Source organism: Phoca vitulina, unplaced genomic scaffold, assembly GCF_004348235.1.
Source record: "Phoca vitulina isolate PV1807 unplaced genomic scaffold, GSC_HSeal_1.0 scaffold83, whole genome shotgun sequence".
Classification (NCBI taxonomy): Eukaryota; Metazoa; Chordata; class Mammalia; order Carnivora; family Phocidae; genus Phoca; species Phoca vitulina.
Genome location: NW_022589786.1, coordinates 3,788,130 through 3,798,934, shown reverse-complemented (window position 1 = coordinate 3,798,934; position 10,805 = coordinate 3,788,130). Strand labels below are relative to the sequence as shown.

At 44.0% G+C, this 10,805-nt stretch overlaps 1 protein-coding gene across 4 annotated transcripts in view; it reads right to left on the bottom strand.

Moving 5' to 3' along the window:
* Positions 1–3,603: 3,603 nt before the first annotated feature.
* SMIM3 (small integral membrane protein 3) overlaps positions 3,604–10,805 on the bottom strand; it is a 38,235-nt gene continuing 31,033 nt past the window's right edge. For 3 of the 4 annotated variants that reach the window (XM_032395261.1, XM_032395259.1, XM_032395260.1), the window contains exon 2: positions 3,604–4,980. In XM_032395261.1, coding sequence (XP_032251152.1) covers positions 4,787–4,969 — 183 coding nt within the window. In that variant the 5' untranslated portion in view covers positions 4,970–4,980 and the 3' untranslated portion in view covers positions 3,604–4,786. Of the gene's footprint in view, positions 4,981–7,548; positions 8,052–10,805 lie in introns of those variants that run through there. The other variant, XM_032395262.1, reaches the window with a different exon arrangement.

The following is a 10,805-nucleotide window of genomic DNA, read 5'->3' as shown; positions in this document are numbered from 1 at the left end:
ATCTCAGGGTGCTTGTCCCGAAGTTCACACATGTAAACAATTCACTGTGTAATGGTAGCTGTCCAACTTTAAATATATATAAAAACTTTTTGGATGTTGACAAGTAATGTCAACATTACTTGCTAACCTGCTAACACAAACTTTTTTTAAAAAAGATTTTATTTGAGATAGTGAGCGAGAGAGAGAGAGCGAGCATGAGTGGTGTGGGGGCAAAGGCAGAGGGAGAAGCAGGCTCCCCACTGAGCAGGGAGCCCAACGTGGGGGGCTCGATCCCAGGACCCTGGGATCATGACCTGAGCCAAAGGCAGACGCTTAACCGACTGAGCCACCCAGGCGCCCCAAAAACTTTTTTCTAGCATGTAAATCTCTATGGGAATTGAAAAGCCTCTCATACACCTCAATCAAATTCTTCGTGTGATCTGGACAATTTAAAAGTTGCTTCGACTTTGGTAATTAAAGATTTCAAGATTTTATTATTATCATCATTTCACATCACAATCCTCTTTCCATTCTCTCTTTAGCAAGAATCATGTAAAGGCCTGATGAAAATTTTATCTTACTGAAAGGTTTTTAAATTTTTTTTACACTTAAAAATGTAGAAAGCAACTTCTGTAAAGGATTAAAACTTAAAAGTGGAAAACTTTGTGTTTGATTAAATAATGGTGAATAAGTTATGAAATAATTTCTAGGGGCGTCTGGGTGGCTCAGTCAGTTAAGCATCTGTCTTTGGCTCAGGTATTGAACTCGGTGTCCTGGGATCAAGCCCCGCATCGGGCTCTCTGATCATCAGGGAGTCTGCTTCTCCCTCTGTGCTCTGTGTCTCAAATAAATAAATAAGAATCTTAAAAAAAAAAAAAAAGAAAAAGAAAGAATTTCTAAAGGGAGATTAATATAGAAGAGGTACGACTTTTATACTTGTTTGAGGCCCTCCATGAATTTAGTGCCAATACTACAGGATGCCAGCAGGGAAGTTTTCTGCCAATGTTACTACTTTAACTGGTGATTTAAGGATCCAACCCCATTAGGCCTTTGGTATTTTTGCATTATTGGCCATATATTATAGTTACCATTATTGAGAGGCTACTATGAGTCAGGCACTGGCCAAATTTTTTACTTTTTGATCTCATTTAATCCTCTCCACACTCAGAAGTAACTGTCATCACCATTTTACAGATGAAGAAACTGGGACTCGTTAGTAATAGATCACATGTATTGAGCATTTGCTGTATTTTACCATTTCTCCTTGCGGCTGTGACCACATTTAATCCTCGTAACAAACCTGTGAGGTAGCTAGAGTTACTTCTATGCCTATTTTACAGATGAGGAAATTAAGACTCAAAGAGTTTGTTAACTTGTCCACAATCAGAGAGCCAATGCATACTGAAGCCAAGATTCTTCAGGCCCTTGCTCTCCTGGCAAAGGAGGGAGGGAGGATGACAGCCACCATGTAATGCAAAGTGTGAATTTCCCACCCAGGCAAGATGGTGGGGTGAGGTAAGTCATGACAGCGATCTTCATTCAGAATGCTCAGAAGTGGGCGCCTGGGTGGCTCAGTCAGTTACGTGACCAACTCTTGATTTCTGCTCAGGCCACGGCAGGCTCTGCACTCAGCAGGAGTCTGCCTGACATTCTCTCTCTGCCCCTCCCCACCCCATTCTCTCTAAAATAAATAAATAAATCTTTTAAAAAAAATGTTCAGAAGTTTCCCCAGGAAAAGGAAGTTGATCTCTTCAGGGTGGCCCCAAGAGGGCAGAGCTAGCATCCCAAGACCTGACTTCTCTCTTAAAGGAAGAATTTTAATACAACAGCTGTCAAGGAGTGGTTTCAGTAAGAAGTGGATTCCTTTCCACCAGCATGTGGTTCTCCATGTTTAACCTGCTCACTGATCATCCAGGGAGCTTGTTTTTACAAAGCAGATACGCAAGACCTTTTCCCAGAGATTCTCAGTAAGTGTGAAGCAGGCCCCTGGGAGCCGAATTTATAAATAAATGCTCCTGGGCGAACCTGTCGCAGGTGATCTTGAACAACACTGGGAAATACTGAATAGGCCACACGTGGCAACCTTCTCATTCGAGAGGGGATTCCTTTATTATAGGGGAGGTTGGACTGGATGTTCCTAAGTTACCTTCAGAGCTGCTGAAACCAGAACCAGAAAGATAAAATGTTGAGCTGCTAGGAATGTGATAAGATGAGCTGAAAACTTCTGTGAGCTAACTACTCCACTTGGGGGAAAAAAAAAAAAAAAGCTGTATCGCCATCTGGGGGGCTGCCTAAAAGTCTCTTATTTACACTCCACCCTAAAATCATAGAATGATTTTCTCATTTAATTCTGATACCTTCCACTTTACAGACCTGGAATCAGACTCAGAAAGGCTAGGGAATGCACAACACAGCCTACGCCCCACGTTCAGCAATTCCCAGTGTGCTGCTTCTCGTAGGCTTGAATTGCCCAAGACTAAGATTATGCTTATCAATTACAAATGTTCCAGGTTTTCTTCTAGCAAGCAATTAGGAGGTTTAAGTTCTGGGCAGCTGTCACAGTGAAACAAAGTTCCCAGATCGGTACTATGCTTCTCGAAGGACAGGGCACCGCATTAAAAACGCAGAATTCTTGGCTCTGTCTTTTGCCCATAGCTATGGAACGACAATGGGACCGTGGATGTTTCGCACCCTGTGGTCTCTGTCCCAAGCCCAGCTAGGTCCCACACGGAAGCCTCACATGTGTGCATCTGATTAGCAAAACCTCAATCACGTCTGAATCTCTGACTGTAGTTCAGTTAGGAAAATGTGGTGTTCACATTTATTGTAGGTTTTCACTTTCCAGCCTCTGTTGGCCAGGAAGGCATATTAGGGGAAAAGAAAAGAAAAGCAAAAGTTGGGATGGATGCTGAGCAAACCAATCAGAATCTTATCACATATATCTATCCCCCTTGACCATTCTTCCCAAACCCTCCTCCCTTACCTCTAGACTACAGTCCTCTATCTGGAAAGAGGTGTCCCTTCCGTCTCTGCTTCCTCTCCTCTGACTCATTCCTTAACTCACACAATATGATCGCATCCCCCCTCATATCACTTCTTAGCACATGACCTTTTCCACCTCCTTGCTTTGTCTCCCCCCACCCCAACCCATCCCCGTTCCCCTCCTATGTAGCGTCTGCCAAGTTCTGCATTTAGCACCTCACTGCCTCAGTCTGTGTACTCTGCCTGGGTGGTCCTGTCCACTTGTGTGGCATATCTACCATATGCAGATAATCCCCCGAAGTGTAACTCCAGCCATAAAATCTTTCCCAAAGAACACACCCAGGTTTCCAGTTGCATCCTCAGAGTGTCCGCCTAAAGATCACAAGCACCTCAAACTCGACATCTCTAATACAAAATTCATCACTTACTTGGAAAATTTGTTCTTCCCTCTGCATCCTGTGTGTATGTAAACTGCGCAACTACCCACTTGCCAAAGATAGAACCCCGAAGTCGACTGGATTCTTCTCTTTCCCTTTCAGTTCTTACATTCAAATGGTCTCTAAGGCCCATAAATTCAGTGGAATCCTTTTACCTGAGTTCCTAAGCTTAATAAGTGCTCTCTAAAGAAAGACCTCAGACATGTTCATTCTAGCACTTTATTGGAAATTGGTTGTATACATCAATGAAGTCAGACCAAAGTCAAAGCATCACTTCCACACAATATTCTGATATCTGTGCTATCTTTTTACATAATTTAATACATCCCAAGATACTCCTGATTTTGGTCAAGGAGCTTGAGTGGTCCAGAAATCTCTCTCTATAAATATAGATCATAGCATCTAAAATAACCATTGTTTTTGAGTTAGTTCCAAAAGTCCAGGAACATCTCTTAAAATCTGTAGCTTAGACTGGCTGCAGTGCTTGCTGGTGGGAGGGAATGAAGGGCTTACACTTCACACCATGGAGCTGGTTACAGCAGGTGCTGGGGCGGGGGGGACAGAGCTCCTCGAGTGTGGGGCACACAAGTGGGTGGGGGTTGGAGATCCTGAAAGCTGCCCAGGCCACTCAGCCACCCTGTGTTTTCCAACATTGCTTGAGTGTCAAAGTGAGGAGACTCCAATGTAGAAAGAAGCCCATCATCCCAGGTACCTTGGCATTGCCAAGAAATGGCACAGCCTCCTCTAGATTGTTATAGGGGTAGACATTCTGGCACAGAGAAGGTCCTGGGAAGTCCCACCCATCTCCCTCCCCCTGCCACGCTCAATTCCCTCCAAATTCCAATAATTTGAGGGAGTGGCACTGCAAAGAAAATGACTTTGAGCCAAAGTGCTGCTGGCCCCTTGGAATGAGGACAGGGTGCCTTTGCTTCATTTGACCTGGGCACCGACGAAGGCTGCTCTGCCCCCAGCATCTTCCTCGCCCCCCTGAAGGCCATCATCAGCGATCAAGTGCTTTGGTTCTTCGAAGCTTCTCAGCATTTAGCAATAGCACCTGTGTATCTGTGGTGGGCTTTACTGCTCACAATCACCAATAGCTTTAACCCCCACCAAGTCATTGGTTCTTGCAACCCTATGAGGTAGGAAGGGCAGGGATCATGATCCCCATTTAAAAGAGAAGGAACCTGGAACCCACAGAATTAGGTCCCTTGCCTGAACTCACACAGCTGGCTGGTGGCAAAATCCAAACAGAACCCCAGTCTCCTCTCACGTGGCAGGCTCCCGAGGCCACACTCCAAAGCCCCTCCTGCTGCTTTTCCGAGAAGGAAGAGGTGGGGGGAGGGGACACCGTCCACATCACTCCCTTGCCCCTCTTAGGAGATCTGATCTCAGACGGCTCCATTGAGGACGGGATGAGTCCGCATGCGATAGATAATGACCGCAGTGGCCGGACACAGCAACAGGGAGGTCATGATGACAATGGTGGCCAGGATGATGAGGACAATGACCCAGATATCCAGGATGTGCTTGGGGAGCGTGGCTTCCACCGGGACCTGGCTGACGGCGTCCATGCTGCTTCACTCTGTGACAGACAGGAAAGAGGAAGTCACTATCTTGCACCCTCTCCGGGAGTCAGAAGCTTGCATCCCTTACCACCTCCGTGCTCTTCAGGTTACCTGACCGATACGAATAAGGGGCTCACTTACCGAGGGCTTCCTACGGGCCAGGCCCCACGCTAGGCACTTTCTGTGTATTAACTCACTTAGCCCTCCCTTCAACCACCACCTCCATGAGGCGGTCAGCCTTTTGTATTTCTTGGACTTTATCTTCAGTTATTTCCGTTTTACAGATGAGGACCCTAAAGCCTTTACAGATGTAGTTAATTTGCCCAAGGAAGTGAAGCCAGATGCGTGGGACTCCAGAGCCTCCATGTTTAACTATTAAACTATCACACTACCAGTCTGGCCCCTCATCTTTTAATTTGTCTTTGGTCCTGTGCCCCTTCTCCCATTCTCCTGGTAATAAAACCTGCTCTTTTCTGTGGAGAACCTACCTATTCTGTGTGGTTTAGTGAAGGCGCTCACCTGAGCACAAGGGTAGATATGTGCTCTAGGCTTGGCCATCACTAATCATAGCCTCAATTCAGGGCTGGGCAAGTGACCCCGGCTGAGGCAGCCCAAGTCCTCCCAGGGCATTGGTTAAGATGATTCTTTCTGCTGGGGACTGCTCAACCAAAAGGATGTGAGTCTGGAAAGGACGGGCAGGGTGCTGTCTCACCCACGTGTGGCTAGCCCATCTTAGAGACGGAAAGAGAAATGGAGGCTTCAGGACCCGAACCCCATGCAGTCTGACGCCATCGGCAATCCTGGACACCCCAGACTCAGAAGCGAATCATTCCCTGCCTTTAAGCCGGAGTCAGCGTGGCTTCTCCCACTTAACACCTAAGAGTTCTGATGGATAAGAGGTAAACCGGTTGTTCCCAAACTTTTTCAATTCACAGCACCCTTAGTGTTTTAGTAATTTTTTTACAGCTCTGCAGGCCCAGAGGAATACCTAGCAGTTCCATTTATTATGGAGTTAGCTTCAAACAAGTCAGTAAGCATTTATGTCCTAACAGAGTAGTAGCTGCTTGAAAAAAGATCATACAAATTGAAAAAAGAAAATATTTTTATTTCATTCTTCACCAGTTACTTACTAATGGGACGTGGGCAGTGGGCAGACACTGCACCACTTTGCAGACTCTGGGGTCAGATCGGACGATGCCAAGCCCACTGCCCACTGCACGTTCATTTGTGCGCCCCACCTGCTGCATCCTGGCAGCCACCAAAAACTCAGCTTCACGAAACAGAGCATCGCCAAAGGGAATGCAGTATGGTTCACGTTCAAGTGCAAACTTTCTCGAGCTAGTCGTTTGCACAGTGCCTGAGGGATGTCAAAAATGTTACAGATCCTGCAGCCCCCATACACTTTTCCAATGAGTTCACTGTGGCTCCCAGGGCTCAGCGTACAACTTGGGAATGAACCACAGACCTAACCCATTCCCTGCCCAGAGGGCACAAGGCTGGAATAAACACTCTGCTGTGGTTCCTTCTAGATCTGAGATCTGAGATCTGTATTTCTGTGATTCTAGGTCCCAGACAAAATTTCCAATTCTAGTCCAATGCCCTGCTTTGTCCTAATCAATACCTTTTTCTTTCTAATGCCTTTGGCTCCATGCCCACTGCTGCCCCACTAAGTAAGCTGCTGACAGCCATATCCAAGGCAAAGCCTCCAAGATGCCATGTGCAAAGGGATGTTCATTTCTGCACTGTTTGTTACAGCAACCAATGCAACAAGTGTCCATAATAGTAATATAGCGTATATCCATATATTGGTACACCATTCACTCATTTAACAAATATTTAGTGCTTGCTATTCACCAAGTATTGTTCCAAGTGTGTTACAAATATTAACGTATTTAATAGTTACTAAAAAGAATGATGATCTACAGTGAGTTCTGAACATTCTAAGTGGGGGAAAAGTACAGTACAGAATAATGTACATAGGATTATTCGTCTGGCTCAGATTTTGTAGAATTAAGTAGACAGATGGGGGACGATACATAAATGTAAAATCATTTATGAGCAGAATCCAAAGAGTTAAATAGTGTTCACGCTGTTTGAATTTTCTAAACATGAGCATGTCTTACATTTAATTTTCTTAAGTCCACTGGATTGAGGGGAAAATGGTCCAATAAAATTCAAGTATGAGCCTAGATCAAGTGGTCACCAAATGCCCTATACTGTGTCAAGTGAGAACCATCTTAGGACAGTATTAAAAAACACTAATTTCTGGGTCCCATTATAGACTTACTGAATTAGACTCAAGAAGGGACAGGAGGAGGCCGTTTTTCCCAATACGCAGCCAGCTTTGGGAACCCCCGGACCCACAGATCTCTAAGGCTGCTACGACTCTCTCCAGCACTGTGATTTGGCAACTGATTCCCAGGTGCTCTGCAGCCAGTCTGGTCTGACCTAGGCAAGGCCCAGGATGAAGGAGAAACCTCTGGCAAGGCTCCCGAGGAGACCGGGGTTTTCAGGCTAGGGCCTGCCGAAGAGGGAGAGGCCGAGGAGGCTGACCCTGCCTCAGCCCTGGAAATGTGATCACTTACTCCAAGTCCAAGGCTCAGAAGCATGAGTCACAGGAGCCGTGCACTGTTAAGGAAGGACAGAGGCGGCAGAAATCATTCTTTGTGGTCTTCTGATTACATCAACAGCTAGCTTGCCCTGGGCCAAAAGAACCCCACGAAAGCCCTTTCTGGTAAATCCATTAACATCAAAGAGTTTCCGCAACTCCAAATGCCAGGAATAATTTCCCTGGCTGACTTTCATATGGAAAACCTGTCATTTACAGGAACTCAGGCTTCAGGGCTCATGCATCATCACGATTCACAGAAGCTACATCAGCCTTATTTCACAGATGGCAGAACGGAGGTCCGGAGGTCTTTCCCCACCTGCAACCCCACCTTCTTCCAGAATAATCATTCAAAGACATAAATCCAATCAAGTTGCTGCCTAAACAACACAAAACAGAATAGAACAAGTAGATGAATAAATGAAACTTCTTCTGTGTACTGCAATGCACTCTAGATTGTACTCTTTTGCACATGGCATTACTTAAAACCCTGATCACAAAAACAGATAAACACAGAGCTGCTCTAGAATGCCAGGGAGAAGGCAAAGGAGGGGTCTGGGGGTCCCAGCCAGCGGCTGGATAAATATCCTTAGAGGCCCTAAGCACTAGATATTAGGATGCTCACCCCCTTCCCACATACAATTCAAACTAAAAGCAATACTAAACCGTAACACATAAAACTAATTTTCCCAGGTGTTATTTTGGTGTCCCTGCTTAGCACAGCCTGTTCGCTTGGTACAGTACAGCTGTTCAGCTTCCCCTGAACCCCTTGGACTCCTCAAAACACAGTCTGAAAACCACAGGTTGTGATGTTCTCCAAGGGCCCTCTCAGCGCCACTACTGTTCCAGAGGGCTCTAAGGCTGGCCATGAACGTGACCAGGTGTCCGAGCGCACAGGGAGCTCTCGCTCCTTGTTTCAACCTTCTCAGTCTTCAAACGTGTCCCCTCCGACGGGCTGTTCCTTCCCCTGGAACACCTCTCCCCACCGTGAAAGAAAAGTTGTGTCCCCAAAATAAGAACTATGTAAAGCATATGTTCAGCATCTTCAATGGCACGCTGGAAAGTTTTCCTTGAGAAAAAGCAGGACTCGGGCTTCTGCCAGCTGACTTGTGTTTGACCTCTATCTGGCATCCGGGTGCATGGCTCCTTGCGAGTACATAAAACCCTGTTTCTTGGCCCATCTAATTAATCACCACAGATCAAGCTGCTTGTCATTTGCTTTGCAGATACACTACTTGTTATTTCTGATTAATGGGTCATGTCAGACTGTGGCCCAAACCATTCATATCACAGATTTAACCTTATCACAGATAAAAATGGGATTTTTTATGACCATGGGAGGTAAAACAGCAGTCAGGCCTAAACTCCTGTCAATTTAAACTGGCATACACTATCTCCTGATGACCTCACTAAATGAATAAATAAACGCCGACATATGTTCTATATAAGTTTGTCTAAGAAGCTGCGTTAACACCACTCTGAGCTGACAAGCAAAAAGTCACTGGTATCACCAGCCACCGACGCCGTGGGCCCTACACCACCTGCCCTGTGAGAGGCCAGTTTTCATAAGCAACTGAAAACCTTTTCGGGGAAAAAAAAAATCATTGTTCCAACCAATTCTATCATATGGCCAATTTTCTAGCGCCAACAAAAAATATATAAATTTCAGAAATTAAAATTTCCTGCAAGTCAGTAGTTTTAGAATAATTGAATTCAAGGTGACTAATCCGTGCTATCTATCCGCCTTTCAATCATGAGAATCACTCCCTAGCAAGCAGCTCTCACCCTCCGACGAAGTAATATTGGTTCTGGTTGAGCACCATCAGGACAAGTAACTCTGTCCAGGATGTTCGTTCATTCATTCATTCATTCATTCATTCAGTACTTGCTATATACAAGATACTCCCTTAGGAATTACTGTTATTTACTCAGAAGATATAACTCACTTCCAAGAAGCACAGAGAAGTTAAGTACCCCTCCTCTTATTTCCTCAAAAACAGGATCACACAAGCCAGCATTTAACAAATACCAAGTGCTAAGTACTGTGCAAGGCCTCGTCCCACACATTAACTTACTTAACCTTCACAATAATCCTGGGTTGGATATATTATTTTACAGATGTGGAAATGAAAGCCAAGGGAGGTTAACTGGCTGGTGATTACAAAGCGAAGTAACTGACATTCAAACTCAGGTCTCCTGACCCTATGTTCATCTCCAAAGCCTCCACACAGACCCAGGAGTAAGATCATGGAATATGCCAGATCCATAGCTCTGTCCTAAGTCCAGGTCAGACTCATTGCTTTTGGCCAAAGGCACTCTGGATTTAGAGAATTAAGAAAAGATATGCAGTCTATAACTAGAGATACCAAAAGATAAAATGATTTTTAATTTCTCTGAACCTAATTTCAGAATTATAAGGAGAAATAGATGAAGCCACAGTTACAGTGGGGGAGTTCAACACAATTCTCTTAAATACTGATAGAACAAAAAGTGTTTTAAAATCAGCTAAGGACATAGAAGATTTTTTAAATTAATAGTTTTCTATAATGTATGATTTCAAATAGAAAGGAGCAAAACTAATTAAATATAAAAAGTTAACATTTAAATTATTTCCTCTGGGAATAATTTTTATATATTAATATATATATTAAATTTAATATTTAATATATAATGGGAATATATATTATGCTATATTTTATATATATATAAAATTCTCAATTATGTAGTAATATATATTCATTTAATGCTATTGGAAAAAAATAACTTTGTGGATAATTACATGAGAATAAAGGGAAGCACAATATACAACATTTAAAAAACAAGTTCAAAACAGAATAGTTTTAGTGTAAGAACAAATAGTTTTTAGAACTGATTTCAAATGTTAAGTCATTTGACCTAACTCACAAAACAGAAAGTTGGCTCTAGTATGCTCCCGTCAGAACTGTAAAGAGGATATTTCTATAAAGCAATTGTGGTAAGTAGAACTCTAAGATGACCCCCATAATCTCTGTTCCCTGGTGCTACCCCTGGGATTAGGTTAGGTCACATAACAAATGTGAAGGGATTTTGCAGATGTAGTTAAGGTTCCAGATCCCCTGACTTTAAAGTAAACAAAAAGAGCATCCTGGGTGGGCCTGACCTAATCAGGTGAAAGTTCTTTAAAAGAGGGCTAAAGCTTTCCCTGAGGTCAAAGACACTGCTCTGCTGGCCTTGAGTTGCAAGAAACAAATCTGC